General features: G+C 38.2%; 1 protein-coding gene across 1 annotated transcript in view; it reads right to left on the bottom strand.

Annotated features, from left to right (window-relative positions):
* DNAH12 (dynein axonemal heavy chain 12) overlaps positions 1 to 19,966 on the bottom strand; it is a 247,019-nt gene that overhangs the window by 79,188 nt on the left and 147,865 nt on the right. Inside the window, exons 46-53 of the mRNA XM_045992256.1 lie at positions 17,258 to 17,452; positions 11,644 to 11,777; positions 7,448 to 7,610; positions 6,308 to 6,388; positions 5,588 to 5,764; positions 3,313 to 3,444; positions 1,148 to 1,237; positions 145 to 285 (exon numbers count right to left, since the gene is read on the bottom strand). Of these exons, the coding sequence (XP_045848212.1) occupies positions 145 to 285; positions 1,148 to 1,237; positions 3,313 to 3,444; positions 5,588 to 5,764; positions 6,308 to 6,388; positions 7,448 to 7,610; positions 11,644 to 11,777; positions 17,258 to 17,452 (1,113 nt within the window). The remainder of the gene's footprint in view (positions 1 to 144; positions 286 to 1,147; positions 1,238 to 3,312; positions 3,445 to 5,587; positions 5,765 to 6,307; positions 6,389 to 7,447; positions 7,611 to 11,643; positions 11,778 to 17,257; positions 17,453 to 19,966) is intronic.

A 19,966-nucleotide genomic window follows, 5' to 3' on the forward strand; every position in this document is an offset into this window, starting at 1 on the left:
CACACAAGTGTTCTCTTTGTGCTGCAGCAAGATAAATTCTTTTTGGTATCAATTTGAGAAACTGCTTAACTAGTCAATATATGCACAGATTTTAATTTCTGGGAATATTTCAATAGAAAATGAATGTGTTGATCCTCAAGATACCTTTGCAACTCTGTCATACACTTCCATGGCCATGATCCACTTGCACAGACCCTCAGCTGCAGAAGAAGCTTTAGCAATCTTAGAAGCATCAAATTCAGGGTTTGTAAGGTATTCACCACGTATCTTCTGCATAATAGTCACCTATATAAAAAACATTTCCATCTTAAAATTTCAACATATATATCATAGTCATAAGATGAAAAAATAATCATACACAGTAAATCATGCACAGTAAAAAAAATCATGCACATAGTATAAAAAAGACGAGTTGTCTTTAAAAATCAAAGTCAATACTTCGAGACAATTTTAAAATAAGCATAGTTTTTTTTTTTTTAAAGATTTATTTATTTATTTATTTGACAGACAGAGATTACAAGTAGGCAGAGAGGCAGGCAGAGAGAGAGAGGAGGAAGCAGGCTCCCTGCTGATCAGAGAGCCCGATGTGGGGCTCGATCCCAGGGTTCTGGGATCGTGACCTGAGCCGAAGGCAGAGGCTTTAACCCACTGAGCCACCCAGGCGCCCCAAAATAAGCATAGTTTAAACAGAAACACAAGTCATACTTGTGGGCAGAATACATAAGATTATAGACATTGAAGCAAGATGTTTCTTCCCTTCCTCCCCCAAAAAAGACTATTGGAGTTTGGGAAAATATGTGGAAATGAGAAAAAACAATTAAACAATCAATAAATGCAAGTTTGGATGAAAAGTGCACTCTACATTTTTAATCTCACATACATTTGTGTTTCAGGTTTATGAAACTACTATAAGAGAAGTGTTTCAAGTTAATAATACACTAAAATAGTAATTCATTAAATGATTTTCAATGGTATGAAGGAGCGGTTTTATACATTATGAGAATAATATAGTCAATAATATAATATTCCTGCATTATTTAAATCTTAAAAATGAGCTACCTTACATTTTACAAAATATTGCTTAATGTTAAAGATCTTATACACCTTGGCAAAGTTACATGTATAGTAAAAATCCAATGAAACTCACTGGAATGTTGTCCTTGTCATATTCTCTCAATTCTCTTAAGAAATTCATATCTCCCAGAAGCTTTTTGCTAGGTGCCCAGTAATCTAGTATCTATAAATAAAATTTATGGAAATCTATTAAATATACAATTAAAGATGCTCTGTATAAATTTTCCTTCATGAAGTTTAAGGTATATTATCCAGAGAAACCATATACTTTCAGAATAGCAACTTATATCTCTTTGGAAATAAAGAGACTCCTCTCCCTAAGAATGTGCCAAATATATCAAACATTAAAGATATGAACATAACTTATATACTGAATTCATTATAAAAAATTATACCTTAAAAGGCAAATGATGCAATTATTTCTCTTTAGGAAATACAAGAAAAGCAACTAGCATAAACACCATCAGAATTTCATATAAGAAAATGTATTTTTATTATTTCCAGCTTTATTTTCTTTTACTCTTGATTCCTTCAAACCAGAAAAGTAGTGCTATAGACTGAAAGTGTCCCTATCCCCCCCATCAAAATTCATATTGTTGAAACCTATTCCCCAGTGTGATGGTATTTGGACACTGGTTCTGGAGAGGTGATTAGTAATGAATGGGATTAGTGTCCTTGTAAAAGAGAGCTCCCTCCCACTTCAGCCAAGTGAGGATACAGCAAAAAGAAGGCCATCTATAAAACAGGAAATGGGTCCTTCAACCAGACACTGAATCTGCTGGAGCCTTGATCTCAGAATTCCCCATTCTCCAGCACTGTGAGAAATAAATATAAGCCACCCCAGACTATGGTAATTGTAATAGCAGCTCAAAGGGACTAAAACAGGTAACAAATATTTTTCTTATGGATGACCTCTTCACCCAGCTAGGCTCCCCAAGTGAGATAAAGAAGAGAAAGAAGACAAGGATTACACGTTGCTCTGTCAGTTACAGGATAAAGCACATAGTACTTGTGCTAGCAAAGACATTAAAATAACTAGCCCAACAGTTTTTTTCCCTAATTCCAGAAGCCTGATAGGTAGGCGCGCGCGCACGTGTGTGTGTGTGTGTGTGTGTGTGTAAATGAGAATGGCTGACTTATTTATTATCTCAGTAAGGACAGAGTACACACACACACACACACACACACACACACACACACACACACAACCACAACCTCCCCCCGGCCAAATTCTCCAATCAGGAATTCAAACCTAGGTACTATAAAAGCCCAAACAGAAAATTAGTCCATAATTGAGTTTAGGATGGTTGCTACACCTTCCTTTTTAAAATATTTAATTTGTTCATTTATCTGACAGAGAGAGAGATCACAAGTAGCCAGAGAGGTAGGCAGAGAGAGAGGGAGGAAGCAGGCTCCCTGCTGAGCAGAGAGCCCAATGCGGGGCTCGATCCCAGGACTCTGAGATCATGACCCGAGCCGAAGGGAGAGGCTTTAACCCACTGAGCCACCCAAGTGCCCCTGCACCTTCCTTTTGAAGGAATATATCCTTGAATAATAATCATAATAACAATTAATTGTGAACTTACTATATATAAAGCTTTATTCACAGGAGCTTTATATGTATTATCTATCTATATGTATAATCTATATGTATCCATCTATACATATGATCTATATGTATGTATCTATATTTATAAAATAATGACCACATTAACTTTGTGAGGCAGGTACTATAATAATCCTCCAGAGTTCCACAGGGGTTAAGCATCTTGCCCAAGGCCACAGTGCTAGCTAGACAGGATTTCTGAATACAGACATTCTCGCTCTAGAGCACATACTTTTAACAACTCCACTATACTGCTTAACTCAGTAGAATTTTTTGAATGCTCAGAATAACACCTATGTGGTGATATATATCACATCTTTGAGAATCTCAGCTGGAAAACGCTCACACATTTCAGTGTTCATTCAATCCCACCCCATGATAGCAGGTAACCTGCAGACAGAAAAACAAATAGAAGCAATTGGAACCACATTTTTCTGATGCTATAACTGCTTTAGCTTTACCATGGAATACATGTAGATAATGTTTTCCATGCTTTATTCTGAATCCATTCAATCTGGAAAACAATGTTTCTTCTCTGGACTGGATACTGTTGATGTTTAATTGGATTAATTGTTGCTGTAAAGTGTTTTGTACATTCACAAATATGATTTAAATCTGTGTCTAGTAATTACCTTGCCTCCAGTTCCTGAAGGATCCGAAATTTTTTCTGGTTTTATATCTTTCATGACACAAATAGCAGCCATAACTAATTTAACACCAGATGGAGGATTCTTCATTGATTTCACAATTGTAATGTCAGCTGGCTAAATTGAAAGAAAACAGAGTATCTTTAGAACAGTTTCTTTTTAAATAATGAGAAATTAGAAAATAATGTTGGAGAAAAATGGAGCATTGATTTTCTATTGAAATTATAATTGTTTTGGCTTTGCATAATTATGAAATAATTAATAAAAGACAATTTAAATTTAGCACAGATTAAGACCAATGGTTCTTAAATGTTTAGGAGTTCATAGACTCTTATGAGAATATAAATATAGCTATGAATCCTCCAGAAGATACATTTTTACACATATATTAAAAATTTGCATACCAAGTCCATACACTGAACCCAGATTAAGAACCGTAATTTAGATAATTATATATTTGCTTATATAGTAGTTTTACCAAAAAAAAAAAAGAAGAAAGTAGAGGTAGACACTTATTTATTTATAAAAGGTTTTATTTATTTGACAGAGAGCACACAAGCAGGGGAGCATCAGGCAAGAGCAAGGGGAAAGAAGGCCCCCCACTTAGCAGGGAGCCCAACATGGGACTCAATCCCAGGACCCCAGAATTATGAAGGCAGACGCCTAACCAACTGGGTGAGCCACCCAGGTATCCTGACCCTAATTTAAATTTATTTCCTAAAAAGGTATATATTGTTATGACAGATGCAACAGATTCACTTACTTATTATCCACTCCAATATCCTTCCGACGTCCTTTGCAATTGTTGGAAAGCTAACAACTATGTATTTTACTTCCTCTTAAATTAGAGTTGTGGGTGGTCACTGGGTTCCACCATCAGATCACTTGAATGATACCAGAATTCTGACTGAATAAATGGGGACACTGGGGGTGGTGAGGCATCTCCTTTGCTGATACAGATTACAGTGAAGGTGGTGTAGCTCTGTGGGTTGGCTCTGCAGGCTTCTGACTCAGAGGATCATTCCTCTGGGAGACTATTTCCAGTTTGGCTCTGTGAGTCATTTCTGGCAGCTCAGCCTAGGATCTATTTTTTCAGCTCTTTCAATAATTGTATAATCCATTTACAAAATATCCTAAACAATCCTTGTCTGCTTATACTTAATAGAACCAGTTCTCTTCGCTGCAACTGAAGTCTACTTCATATAATATAGTATCTAATACCAGGAGTGGTACAAGCAACAGACTCTCAATGAGAGGGGAAACTGATATCAATGATCTGAACCTGCAAGGTTTGAAGGCATCAAGAATCCTATCATTTTCAGAGGAAGCGATGCTGAAAGTCCATAGTACACAGTGATAGTTACTTAAATTAATACTCATGGTCTTCTAGAATGGAGTGCCTATTAAAGACAAGGCTTTGCCAGAATGAGTGGCTGCTATGATAAACATCTAAAGAGAGAATGAAGAAAGACCACCGGGTAGGATGTGGCTTTTAAATGTGCCAGAGAGCAGAGAGGAAGAAAAAAAATAAGCCCAGAGTTTTAAATTCCTCGTTCACAGCACAATGAAAGCACCAGACATTTATATAAATGCCTTAAAATAATATATTTATAACTACAAGGCTGATGTAACTGACAATCAGAAAAGTTTATCCTGTGAGATCCTGAATTACCCATAGATTGAGCTCACAATCTTGTCAGGAATCTTACATAGAAATTAGCAGAATGAGGAAAGGGCTGAAGAATGGAGTCTGAGCATCATGAATGGCCTTCTACACTGGGCTTTCTAAGTCAACAGAAGCTGTCTCCCCTGCTCTGTTTGGTGAGGTTGTTCTGGTCTTGCTTAAAGACTGGAATAGGTCATACACAATGCAGTGTAATGCAGACAGCTGCCACCCACATCTGTATTGGGAAAGCTCTTCAAGTTTTCCCATATAGGCACCTCCAGGAAGTTGCAGGAAGGTAGCTAACTCCACACTCTATTTAACAACTGACTCCTGGTCCATGTAGGGGACTGCTTTGGCCTCTTGGGGACTGTTTATTCCCTTCTCACTGAAATATCCTGAATGAAAGTTATAGATAACACGAACAGCCAAAATATAAGATAGTGACATATTAGAGATGAACAGTGAAGAGGCAAGTTTTGTTTGACTGGAAAAAACGATGTAACAGCCCCTGGTGGAACAGAACCACACCTAATGAACCAAGGACCCATGCGGAGTTTGTTGATGAAACACAAGGTAGCAAATTCAAACACTTGCCTTGAGTGTATCCAGGGCAGACAGTGCTGCTTCCAAGGCTGGAATTGCCTCCGCTAGGTCACTCTCACACTCATTTTTCAGAGCTTGGGCTTCTTCAGCCTTGCCACTGGCTATTTCTTCATCTAATTTCACGAACTTTCTTTTTGCTTCCACTTGTGCAGACTCTATCTCGATAACCTAAACAGAGAAAAAAATTAAGTAATTCCTCCAACATCCTACTGTTTTCTCTATCCTAGAGACCAGGGTATGTTTGGAATTTAGGTAACTCAACACATCATGTTGAAAAGCAGGAGGGCCCAGGATAAAATGAGGAGAAATGCAAATACATGTGACCTAACTGGATAATGAGCTTCCCACTTTCCTCCAAAATCAACACAGCTGGGGCGCCTGGATGGTTCAGTTGCTTGGGCATCCGACTCTTGATTTTGGCTCAGATCATGGTCTCGGGGTCATGAGATGGAGACCTGTATCAGGCTCTGTGTTGAGCACAGAGTCTACTTGGGACTCTCTCTCTTTCTCTACTATAAATAAATAAATAAATAAATTCTTAAAAAAAAAAATCAACACAACTCACACAGGACTCAGTGAGAGAGCCGGTAAGCAGAAAAGGGTTAGGTTCCTAAGATCTAGTAGTGGCAAAAAATTAAGTAATATTTTCAAGGCTAATATTACATATTTCAATTGTCTTCTGACAGTTAAAAAAACCTCAAGATACTCTACCTGCATCATATGTGCATTTTCAATTTTAGCTTCCTCCAATTTGGGCTGTAATTGGACAAGCTCCATTTTCATTTCTCCAACCTAAATAGATAGTTTGCCATTAAGTTTTTTTTTATTTCTTTTCAGCGTAACAGTATTCATTGTTTTTGCACCACACCCAGTGCTCCATGCAACACGTGCCTTCCCTAATACCCACCACCTTGTTCCCCCAACCTCCCACCCCCGCCCCTTCAAGACCCTCAGGGTGTTTTTCAGAGTCCATAGGCTCTCATGGTTAGTTTTCATAGCAACAAGAGCTACAGAAGCGAAACACAGAAAATCGCAACTTAAAGGTATCATAAGGCATCAGGTCCAGAAAATCTTAACTTTTCCTTCCAGTTTTTTATATGATAAATAAAACCATGAGGGCATGGGCAGTTTTCTTCACAAAAGACTTCATTGTCCTTGAGTATATGACAGAGCAGTAAGAGGATGCAGTTGCCCCTGAAGAAGTACAGCTAGAAAGAAGGTGGCAGCTTGGGGAGTCCCTATTATCCTCTGGGCATGGTATACAATGCATACAGATTACCCAAACCTTGTTGCTTCTACTGAACTAATGCTAATAAGTATCACTATCACTTGACTCATTAAAAATACAATCTTATATTTAGCCAGCTATTATAATAGTAATAAAAAAGGCAACCCAGACTTATTGTATTCTCTCCAAATGTCAAAAACTTAAGAATAGGGGCTCCTGGGTGGCTCAGTTGGTTGAGCAACCAACTCTTGATCTCAGCTCAGGTCTTGATTTCACGGTTGTGAGTTCAAGCCCCACACTGGGCTCCACACTGGGTATGGAACCTACTATAAAAAACAAAACAAAACAAAACAAAAAACTGAAGAATAAACCAAAATGTATCTGAGTCTGTGTGGAAACTCAGTGGATTTCTCTAAAACTCATGTTACTCATCTGTAAAATGAGAATCATTAAAGTGTCTACCTCATGGAGTGGTTATGAGGAATAATTGAAGGAGTGTGTGTGAAGCACATAACACAGTGCCCTGCACATAGTATATTCTTGATAAATTATAACTCTTGCTATTTATGATTTCCTATATTTCCTGTGATATGTTACCATTTTGAGCAGCTCATCAAATTTACCTGAGACTCAGCAAAAGCTAATTTGTCAAGCCCATTCACATATTGTTGTTTTGCTTCCATCACAGCTTGTCGCCTCTTAGTCAAAAGCTGTCGAAATGAGGCAATAAGTTCAAGATAAGAAGTAGCCGTAACGTAGTTATGTCGTCCTAGCTCCTGCAAGAACCTAAGACAGACAACATATCTTACTCTAAGTAAAGAGTTGCACAAAGTAAGAGGTATATTCAACATAGCATCAACAACAAACCTAGAAGAATAAAGGTTAATTTTATTTAGAAGCTGCTGTGTACTTGAACTTTGTAACATTCTGAGAATTCTACACATAACCGCATCCTAATATCTTGTCTACAAAATATCAAATAGCAGTGATGTGTTTAAAAAGCACAAATCACCCAAGATGGGTATCAAAGGTGAACAACAGCAAGAAAGATATAGATCTTTTTACATGTTTCATAAACCAGGAGGATCTAATGCTAGAAAGGGACCCAAGATAGTGTGAAAGCTAGGAAGTATAGTAGGAAGAAGGGGAATTGCAGATAGGATAGCAGGGATGAGTCAGCATTCTCTGCACAGAGTGTGTCACACTGGTTGAATGGGGTATGACCAGAAGTGTAAGATTACCACATATGCACATGGAGACAACAGAAGCAATGTTTCTCATGGCAAGTACACAAAGTAGGTAGAGCTCACTGTGGGTGCAACCATCAAAGCCAACAATGTTACCAAGCTGTATGATTCTGGATAGGCGGTATACCGTAAGCACTTGTGTTTATGCACTTTTGAAATGAGGATCTCAGAGATGAACAGAGGTAAAACAGATACTTTTGAGTTATCCACAGCCAGCTCCATTTTTCTAAAAACTTCTATCCAGTGCCCCACCAGCAATGTTTGTTCTATGAAACCTGCCATCTTAACCATGGCTGATTAGCCCGGGATTGGGCACTGGACACACCAGTGCTGATCACCTTTTGGTATAAATTTGGCAAAGGGAGCTGGAAAGGGCCCATCAGTCTGCCTAGAGCTGACATTGCAAGAAGTAAACCTGAGAATTGAGAGGCTGACTGTTTTCTCCATATGCAGTGGGAAGGAGAAAACTCAGCCTGCTAAATACCATATGATCTCATTTATACATGGAACCTAAAAAAAATTATTTCATAGAAATAGAGCACAAATTGGAGGTTCCAGAAGCAGGGGATGGTGGGGGTGAATGGGTTAATGTGATCAAAAGGTACCAACTTCCAATTTTAAGGTGAGTAAGTTCTGGGAATGTAAAGTACAGCATGGTGACAATAGTAAACAATAGTGTATCATGTATTTGAAACTTGCTAAGGGAGTAGATCCTAAAACTTCTCATTACAAGAAGAAAAATGAGGTAATAGTAACTAAACTTACTGTAGTAATCATTTCACATTATGTATATATACACAAATGATCCACAAAATCATTATGCTATACATCTTAAATTTATATAATGCTATATATCAATTATATCTCAAAACTAGAAAAAAATCAAAGACAAAAAAGAAAGAAAGAAAGGAAGGAAGGAAGAAAGAGAGAGGAAGAAAAGGCAGTCTGCAAAGAGAAAGAAGATGCCCAGAAAGAAACACGGATGAGAAACAGAGGAAAAATATCTCTGGGTTTAGGATGACTTTCTAAACCCTGTTTCCAGTTACATCTGAGATCCAGTTGTAACCTTTCTCTTAGGCTTGTGAGACAGCCCTGAATCTTTATCATAAATTCTTCCTTTTTCTTAAACCTAGATTAAATAATTTTCCATTACTTGCAAGCCAAGGTCCTCCCTAATTAAATGATCAGAAATATTTAGAAGACATAGAAATCCTATTGAAATTTTGAGCTTTCAGAAAAACAGACATGTTAAAAAGAGACATGTTAAAATACAAGGCACTTTTCAAACTATCACTCTTTGCAGATGATATGATACTATATGTGGAAAACCCAAAAGACATGCTGGTGGGGCACTGGATAGGCACTGGATAACTCCAAATCTGTTAGAACTTGTACAGGAATTCAGTAAAGTGTCAGGATATAAAATCAATGCACAGAAATCAGTTGCATTTCTTTACACCAACAACAAGACAGAAGAAAGAGAAATTAAGGACTCAATCCCATTTACAATTGTACCCAAAACCATAAGATACCTAGGAGTAAACATAACCAAAGAGGCAAAGAATCTATACTCAGAAAACTATAAAGTACTCATGAAAGAAATTGAGGAAGTCCCAAAGAAATGGAAAAATGTTCCATGCTCCTGGATTGGAAGAACAGATATTGTGAAAATATCTATGCTACCTAAAGCAATCTACACATTAATGCAATCCTTATCAAAATACCATCCATTTTTTTTCAAAGAAATGGAACAAATAATCCTAAAAATTTTTTTAAAGATTTTATTTATTTATTTGAGAGAGAGAGAGAGTGAGAGAGAGCATGAGAGGGGAGAGGGTCAGAGGGTGAAGCAGACTCCCTGTGGAGCTAGGAGCCCGATGTGGGACTCGATCCCAGGACTCCGGGACCATGACCTCAGCTGAAGGCAGCTGCTTAACCGACTGAGCCACCCAGGCGCCCAATAATCCTAAAATTTATATGAAACCAGAAAAGACCTCAAATAGCCAGAGGAATATTGAAAAAGAAAGCCAAAGTTGGTAGCATCACAATTCCGGACTTTAAGCTCTATTACAAAGCTGTCATCATCAAGATAGCATGGTACTGGCACAAAAACAGACACACAGATCAAGGGAACAGAATAAAGAGCCCAGAAATAGACCCTCAACTCTATGGTCAACTAATCTTTGACATATCAGGAAAGAACCAATGGAGAAAAGACAGCCTCTTCAACAAATGGTATTGGGAAAACTGGACGGCCACATGCAGAAAAATGAATCTGGACCATTTCCTTACACCACACATGAAAATAGACTCAAAATGGATGAAGGACCTCAATGTGAGACAGGAATCCATCAAAATCCTTGAGGAGAACACAGACAGCAACCTCTTTGACCTCAGCCGCAGCAACTTCTTGCTAGGAACAGCATCAAAGCCAAGGGAAACAAGGGCAAAAATGACTATTGGGATTTCATCAAGATCAAAGCTTTTGCACAGCAAAGGAAACAATCAACAAAACCAAAGACAACTAACAGAATGGGAGAAGATATTTGAAAACGTCTTATCAGATAAAAGGCTAGTATCCAAAATCTATAAAGAGTTTATCAAACTGAACACCCAAAGACAAATAATCCAATCAAAAAATGGGCAGAGGACATGAACAGACATTTCTGCAAAGAAGACATCCAGATGGCCAACAGACACATGAAAAAGTGCTCCATGTCACTCGGCATCAGGGAAATACAAATCAAAACCACAATGAGATATCACCTCACACCAGTCAGAATGGCTTAAATTAACAAGTCAGGAAATGACAGATGCTGGCGAGGACGCGGAGAAAGGGGAACCCTCCTACACTGTTGTGGGAATGCAAGCTGGAGCAGCCACTCTGGAAAAGCAAGGAGGTTCCTCAAAAAGTTGAAAATAGAGCTACACTATGACCCAGCAATTGCACTACTGGGTATTTACCCTAAAGATACAAAAGCAGTGATCCAAAGGGGCACATATACCTGAATGTTTATAGCAGCAAAGTCCACAATAGTCAAACTATGGAAAGAACCTAGATGTCCATCAACAGATGAATGGATAAAGAAGAGGTGGTATATATATACAATGGAATACCATACAGCCATCAAAAGAAATGAAATCCTGCCATTTGCGATGACGTGGATGGAACTAGAGGGTATTATGCTTAGCGAAATAAGTCAATCGGAGAAAGACAACTATCATATGATCTCCCCGATATGAGGAAGTAGAGATGCAACGTGGGGGGTTTGGGGGGTAGGAAAAGAATAAATGAAACAAGATGGGATTGGGAGGGAGAAAAACCATAAGAGATTCTTAATCTCACAAAACAAACTGAGGGTTGCCGGGGGGAGGGGGGAGGAAGAGGGTGGTGGGGTTATAGACATTGGGGAGGGTATGTGCTATGGTGAGTGCTGTGAAGTGTGTAAACCTGGCGATTCACAGACCTGTACCCCTGGGGCTAATAATACATTATAAGTTTATTTAAAAAATAATAAAAAGTTGTAAAAAATACAAGGCACTTTGGCATTTTAAAATTTAGTAATATTAACCTTTCTGAGAGATCCATAATGGTAGTGTGAAAGTGTTTGCAGATTGGAACTATCTCTCGCCTTTCAACCTCAGTAAGCTCCAGTGTTTCTAAGAATTTCACAGCTACGAGTTCAAGGGCATCTTCGGGCCATGGCTAAAAATAAGAAAAAGAAAAATTAAGGAAATTTAAGATGGGTAGTTCCACTGTAACCATATAAACATCTTCCTGTGAGAGAAGACCTTGAGGTTGAAAAAATTAAAACCTTAATGGGGAAAATAGAATTGGGTGGGCTGAAATCACAGGTAAATCTGTGAAAGTTAACAAATATTTTATCCTAAAATTAAAGATAACACAATATAAAGAAAGCATCAGTGATATTTTACATAGCAAGGATATACTACACTGCTTTCCTAATCTCTTCCACTTGGACATCAAGTAGATGCCCCAAATTTAGTATGACAATGGCAGAAGTTAGTTGCACACCTAATACCTATCAGCCCTTTTCCCTGAGAACTCCAATTTTATTCTAGATAGCAATATGCCCAGATAAAAGACCACATTTCCTAGATTCCCTTGTAGTTCACAGGAGATAAAGGCATATAGGCAGCTGGTGGTGGGAACCTCCAGGAAGGCCCTTTACAGGGTTACATAGAGCTTGTGTGTGCCTTCTTGCCCTGTGTATTATTCTACTTCTTGCCTGGAACACAGATCTGAGAGTTGGAGCTTCAGCATCCATTTTAGACCATAAGATGAATTCGAGGGTGGAAACCACATGCTAAGGATAGCAAAGAAGAAACTTGAGATTCTGATGACTTTGTTAAGCCACAAAATCCCGGTCTATTTATCTGCAGAATTTTTCTATGAGAGAAAAATACTTTATATGTTTAGTTTAGGTTTCTCTTTTTAAAGGTTTATTTAATTATAAATAATTAAATAATTAATTAAAATTTTAATTATTTATTTGAGAGAGAGAACACACAGTGGGAAGGAGAGAGTGTGTCTTAAGCATGCTCTGCGCTGAGTGCAGAGGCCAACATAGGGCTGTCTCAGGACCCCGAGTTCATGACCTGAGCCAAAACCAAGAGTTGGACACTCAAGAGACTGCACCATCCACATGCCCCTAGTTTGAGTTTGTTACTAGCATCTATCATAATTCCTAACTGTTAATACCATCCAGAGCTGAACTTTTTGAGTTTCTTCTCCCAAAATTTGCTTCTCCTCCAGTCTTGTCTCAGTGAAATGGTTCTTCTGCTTTTCCTGGAGTATGCCAACTCTGCTGCTACCTCTGGCCCTTGGGACTTGTTATTCCCTCTGACTAGAACCCTCCTCACCTAGACTTGCATATGGTTCTCCTTCACATCTCTGCTCAAAGGCCAACTTACTAGGAGGGTCTTTCCAGAGAGCTCATTCTAAAACACTATTCCCTCTCTCATTTCCTTGTCCTGAGCTTCCTTCTTAGCACTTACTAATACATGACATAATTTTTTTTGTTCATTCATTCATCATCTGTCTCCCCTGACCATGAAATCCATGAAAGCAAGGACCTTTTCTCACTACCATTATCTTCAGTGCCTAGGACAGCCTCTGTCAATAATTATTTCAAATATTTATTCTGTGAAATAATTTATGTTAAATGAACAATTAATCTTTACTTGCTCATTAGAGCATTTTCCAAATTTCATTTAGATTCGACAAGATGCTTGTAGTAATTTTCCTTTGTATCAGATAGGATTCACTTTAAGATCAATTTTTTTTCAGTCTCTGGCCCTCCAGCCTAGTGAAAGTCAACCCTTTTTGACCTAGCACTCCATTAGTAAAGTTTTAAGCACACACTGCCAGCGTATGCATACCTACTAATAGACTGTATTATCGAGATGAGTGAATAATCAGTGAGATTATTGAGATCTGTGAATTTTTGTAAAATGCCAGAGTGAGTGTCATACGAGCTATAGGTCACTGAAAGCATTACAAAGGTTTATCTTTCTGGTCTGGGTGATTCATGTTTAATTATCCTGCTAGTCCTGAAGGGTTTTTTGTTTTGTTTTGTTTTGTTTTAATGTGGGGCTTGAACTCAAAAGCCTGAGATTAAGACCTGAGCTGAGATCAAAAGTCAGATGCTTAACCAACTAAGCCACCCGGGTGCTCTAGTTATGAAGGTTTAATAACTAACTGTGGCAACTAGAATATTTATGGCCAAAGTGACAGTAACCTGTCTTACTGGGTCTTCAAACAAAAGGGATATATCATCATATATAAAAGGAAAGAAGTGGAGTACTTTCCAGAGGTGACTAATTTAGAAGCTCAAGCATGTCATCAACGATCCGATTCTTTCCAACCTTTTGCCATCTTAGCATATTTTATCCTTGGGCTTGTCCTATCGTGGTGGCAAGAGGACTGCTGCAGCTATGGACACTATATGCTCAAGCAACAAGTTTGAGAGACAAAAAAGACCCTTCTCCTACCATGTAACTCTTCCTTTAGTGAAAAAACTATTCCCCAAAGCTCCCCAGTAGACTTGAACTCAGGACCCACTGGCAAGGACTGGGTCATCAATAGGCTCATGCATAAACCAATCAATAGTAAGAGGTACAAGAGCACCAATATTGACTTAGACCAACCAGGAATCAATCCTTCTGACACAAAATCAGAATTCTGTAGGCAAGGATGAAGTAGGTAGAGAATGGCTGTTGACAGGAAACCAACAGTCTCTCCAATGCCATCATAAGCTAATATTGCGCAGTATGATATACTCTTGGGATAAGGTTGTTTAACATATCAATCCACATTTTATATAGCCTTCTTAAATTTGTTTTGACTGATATCCTGTCAGATCTCATTAAGTAGACATTGCTTTTGACTCATGACATGGCGGACACAGAGCTCAAGCTAGCTTACGCTGGTTTATGCCATTCTGTTATATCTATTTATAATTGCATTGCATCTTCAATGTTCAGTTTATCCCTGAGATGGATCCCTCAGGGTACCTTCCATCCTGTCTATGACACATGGCCACCTGACATATAAACTGAGTAAGGGTGTCAATGTTAACCCATATGAAATATTTCATACAAAAATGAATATTCCAGGGGCACTTGGGTGGCTCAGTGAGTTAAGCATCTAACCTCTTGATCTCAGTTCAGGTCTTGATCTCAGGGTTGTGATTTCAAGCCCTGCACTGGGCTCCACACTGGGCATGGAGCCTACTTAAAAAAAAAAAAATTCCAGTAATTCCTCCCCTCATCATCTGAATTGTTTTGGTACCCCTGCTAAGTACACAACCTACTTTGAGACTACAGATCTAGCCACAAAGTTAATGCTGTCCCGACCTATGTGACACACCGTGACTGACAATCACTTCCTGAGTTTCGCAGGCTCAGGTCCCAGACAATGGCATTAGCATCATTCTGACACAGATCCTACATCCTCACTGCTTCAGTGTAAAACCTTCTGCTACCCACTTAAACTCCGTTATTTATTTGCAATTCTCTGTTCCCCCTTTTATTTTTTTTTTAAGATTTTATTTATCTATTCAACAGACAGAGATCACAAGTAGGCAGAGAGACAGGCAGAGAGAGAGGGGGAAGCAGGCTCCCCTCTGGGCAGAGAGCCCGATGCGGGGCTCGATCCCAGGACCCTGAGACCATGACCCAAGCCAGAGGCAGAGGCTTTAACCCACTGAGCCACCCAGGTGCCCCTCTGTTCCCTCTTTTAAAACATCTTCTCAACAACTCTGAATTACTTACAATAGAAGAGAAAGTCTCATGGTTATAACAAAGACATTCAGAAATAGTAAACTTATAAGATTTCACAAAAGACAAATTTACGGTTGGACAGACTTTATTTGGTTTGGGTTTCTGGCCACTTAATGGATATGGTATTAAGATATGGTTTTCACAAATCGAAATTGTTTCACACAGCTTTTATTCTTGTGTAAACGCTAAAATGTCCTCTAGCTGAAACATTGTGTAGTCCTTGGAAAAATAGTTTTTACACAATTGATAAATAGGTAAAAGAAAGTAAAACAAATGCCAGAAATTTATTTTTGAAAGAAATTGGGGGCATCTGGGTGGCTCAGTATGTTAAGAATCTGCCTTCAGCTCAGGTCATGATTCCCATGGGACTGAGCCCTGAGTCAGACTCCCTGCTCAGCAGGAAGTCTGCTTCCCCCTCTCCTTCCATCCCCATACCCCCCCCCCCCCCAGCTTGTGCGCACGCTCTCTCTCTCTCTCTCTCAAATAAATAGATAAAATCTTAAAAAAAAAAAAAAGGAAAGAAATTAGGGGCATCTGGGTAGCTCAGTCAGTTAAGCATCTAATTCTTGGTTTGGGCTCAGGTCATGATCTCACAGTCATGAGATCAAGCCCCACATCAGGCTCTGTGTTCGGGGTAGAGTCTTCTTCAGATTCTGTCTCTCCCTTCCCAACCCCTCTTGCACACACTCTCTCTCTCTAAAATAAAATCTTTAAAAAAAAAGAGGTATAAAATAAATTAGTCTATAATCTACAGTCCACACTGTATTGAACATAAAACAATTATATGTGCTGCCAAAGCGAGCACTGAACATAAAACAATTAAATAGAAGGTACCATGAAATACTATTCTCAAGAGCATAATTACTACTACTTCATAGTCTAACACAGGCAGTGACAATTTGCCTTACGATTAAGTGAAGTGGGAGCCTTCATCATTTGCTGTTAGTATGATTGAAATGATCACCCAGCTGGTCTTCCTCTCTTTTGTTTTGCCCTATTCCAAACCATCCACCACATAGCCTCCAAGGGTTTGGATTTTTTTTCCTGTGAAATATGTTAGCTAAATATATGTTAATGCTCCCAAGGTGTCTTCGGTATAAAACCAAATTCATAGGCACATTTACAAATTACCTTAGAACTTGGCACCCACCCAAAGCTCGGGCTTAACTCCTGCTATCCTCATTGCCAGTCAGCTATGCCAAATTATTTGCAGTTACACAAATGAGCCATGCCCTCTCTGCCGCTCTACCTTTGCACATACTATGCCCTTGTGATGGTTAGTTTTGTGTGTCAATTTTACTATGGGCCATGGGGTGCCCATATATTTGGTCAAACATTATGCTGGATGTTTCTATGAGGTGTGCTTCCTGGGTCTCCAGCTTGTTGGTTGCAGATCTTCAAACTTGTTAGACTCCATAATCATGTGAGCCAATTACTTACAATAAATATACATATAGATATAACTATTGATATGGACAGATATAGACTTACGTATGTGTATTTTTAAACATATATACATGTAGGTTTATATATACTTTTATATATAACGCATTCTCTTGGTTCTTGGTTCCTTCTCTCTGTAACTCACTGTCCTAATAAGTATAAGTTCTGCACACCAAGATTATAGCTCTTTTATATAATTGTGGCTGCTCATTTGCCAGCTGCCTTTCCTATCTTCCAGTCTAGAGTGTGAGATCCTTCTGGGAATCTTGTAGACTTATCAGTCCCTGGCACCAAGCACTGTGTCTGTCATTAGAGTAAGTGATCAAGAAACATGGGCTGAATGGATATTAACAGAGCTGGAGTAAGATTTCAGAAAATTCTAAAAGATTTAGTTGCCCCTGCCCCTCACCCGCCTACCGCTGCCCCAAAATTACAAACCTGGAACCAGTCAATGGTACAGCAATTGATGAGGGATGGGAACTGTCTCAAGCGATTTCTAAAGGCATCTCCAATGGGGCTAAAGGCCACTACCACATGAAGATTTTCTTTGCAGCGATTTACAAAGAAAGCAAACAGGGCCAAGGGACTGAGTTCATCATGTTTATTGCCAGCCTGAGCTACAGGACGAACACCCTAGGGAATAACAGAAAATAAAAACCTTATAAACAAAAATGGACAAGTTGATAATGGGATTAGTAGATCCTGGAATATTAAGAACTTTTTATTATAAATAAGTACCTTATAAATACCCTTAATTTTTTTTATATCAGTAGAATTTCTTTTATACAGTTTGTACTTCTTCCAACCCCATAATTTTATAATTTGAAAACTAATATCTGCTAAGAATTTAACTTATAAAGATACTCATAAAAAGTTCACCATGAAAGAAATTAAAAAGAAAAAAAAAAGTTCACCATGATAGATGTATAGAACCATAATTCAACATTGCTTATAAGAGGAAAAACAACCAAAACATTCAGTTTAAAAAAATTATAAAACATCCAAATGCTGTGATTTTAGGTAACCATTAAAGAAGGTGCCTCAATATATGTGGTAGGGCAAGATCAGCAGGATAAAATTAGAACAAACTGCAACAGTGTGTATAATATGATCCTCTTTGTTAAATTAAAATATACTTGGGCACATGTGTAAGTACATACACACATTTTTATGGAGGTAATCACAGAAACTATAACAGTTACTTTTGGTGAGATGGACTTAAAAGGACAGTGTGAGAGGGAAGCTGTCACTTTTTATTCTGGACATTTTTCTTGCTTTATATCATTCTTTTTTTTTATTTTGGACATTTTTATACTGTTTGCATTCACTTACTTTATTCTTACAACATTTGTATATTTTATTTTTATTTTAAAAATATTTTACTTATTTATTTGACAGAAAGAGAGAGATCACAAGTTGCCAGAGAGGCAAGCAGAGAGGGAGGGGGAAGCAGGCTTCCCGCTGAGCCGAGAGTCCCATGTGAGGCTAGATCCCAGGACCCTGAGACCATGACCTGAGCTGAAGGCAGAGGCTTAACCCACTGAGCCACCCAGGTGCCCCAACATTCGTGTATTTTAAAAATGTTAATACAGTTGCATGGTAATGAGATTATGGGAGCATTTCTAACTTTCTTTGTTCATCTATATATGAGAGATGCATTTACTTGAGGTTGAGCATCATGGCTCTGGAACCAAACAACTGAATTCAAATCCCAGCTTGCAGTTTGTTGCCAATATGACCTTGGGGCAAGTTATTTAAACTCTCTGTTGCCTCATCTGTAAAATGGGGAAAGAGTACCTACAGTAGAGGGTAGTTGAAGGATCGAATGAGTTATTATGTATGAACAGTTGAATAGTTCTTGTCGCATAGGTAAGGAAATATTGGTTTTTGTATGTCACCTTTCTCCTTGTTCAGAGCACAAAAGATTTCAGAGTCAATAACTGTCTTATAAATAGATTTAAGAAAGTTTTTTTGATAGCAGATATATGTAGACATATATATTATATACACACACAATGTTATGGCTACTACAATGAATTGGTTTCTAAAAGAATTCTCTATTTTAGATAATGTTCTGCTTTATGTGCTAGCTATATCCACAGACATTACAAACGGACTCTGTATATGCATTCTGACAGCAATTCCCAAATTATGATTATTATGATCGTGTCAGTCTATGATGTTATGTTCACATGGTCTATCTGCACTAACTCTGAGTTAATCCTGGGACATGCAAATAGAGAAAGGTAATGTCCAGTTGGAACCATAAGAATAAAAGTTCAAGAAAGAATGAGGATGGTAATATAAGTATGGCGGTTATTTACATAATAAGGGTTAATGCTTCTAAGTAGATGAGCTTTCTGTGGGAGTGTAATATCCACACGGACCCGCACATATATTTTGGAAGCAGGTCTGATTCGGGGGAGTAAGAAAATGAGTTGTTACTGAAAATATAATTAGACAAACAGTGAAATTTCACAGCAGTCAAGGGGAAGTGGAGTTGGAAACACACAAAAACCTGCATTAAAAAGGTTTAGAGCAGCTTTATTTATAACTGCTCAAACTTGGAAGCAACCAAGATGTCCCCCAATAAGTGAATGGATAAACTGTGATACTTTCATTCACTGGAATATCATTCAGAGGTAAAAATAAATGAGCTATCAAGCCATAAAAAGATACGGAAGAAACTTAAATGTGTATTGTTAACTGAAAGAAGACAATCCAAAAAAAGCTACATACTGTATGGTTCCAAGTATGTAACATTCTGAAAAGCCAAAATGATGGAGACAGTAAAAAGAGCAGAGATTGCTAGGAGTTGGGGGGAGGAAGAGAGGCATAAATAGATGGAACTCGTGGCATTTTTATGTTAGGGAAACCATTCTGTATGACACTTAATGGTGAATACACATCAGCACTCAATCGTCCGAAACCCGTAGAGAAACACCGTAGAGTGAACCCTAATGTAAGCTGAAGAATAATGAATTATGTCAAATATAAATGAGTATTTTTTAAAGGAACTGAAAGTGATAAATAAGAAGTCACTGTTTTATTGAGAAAGACACAGAAATAATTTAATTCCTTAAGGAAGGCAAATAGAACAGTGGAAAATGTAGGCTAGAAATGGAGGTTGAAGCTTGAACTCTATAG

Source organism: Meles meles, chromosome 20 (assembly GCF_922984935.1).
Source record: "Meles meles chromosome 20, mMelMel3.1 paternal haplotype, whole genome shotgun sequence".
NCBI lineage: Eukaryota > Metazoa > Chordata > Mammalia > Carnivora > Mustelidae > Meles > Meles meles.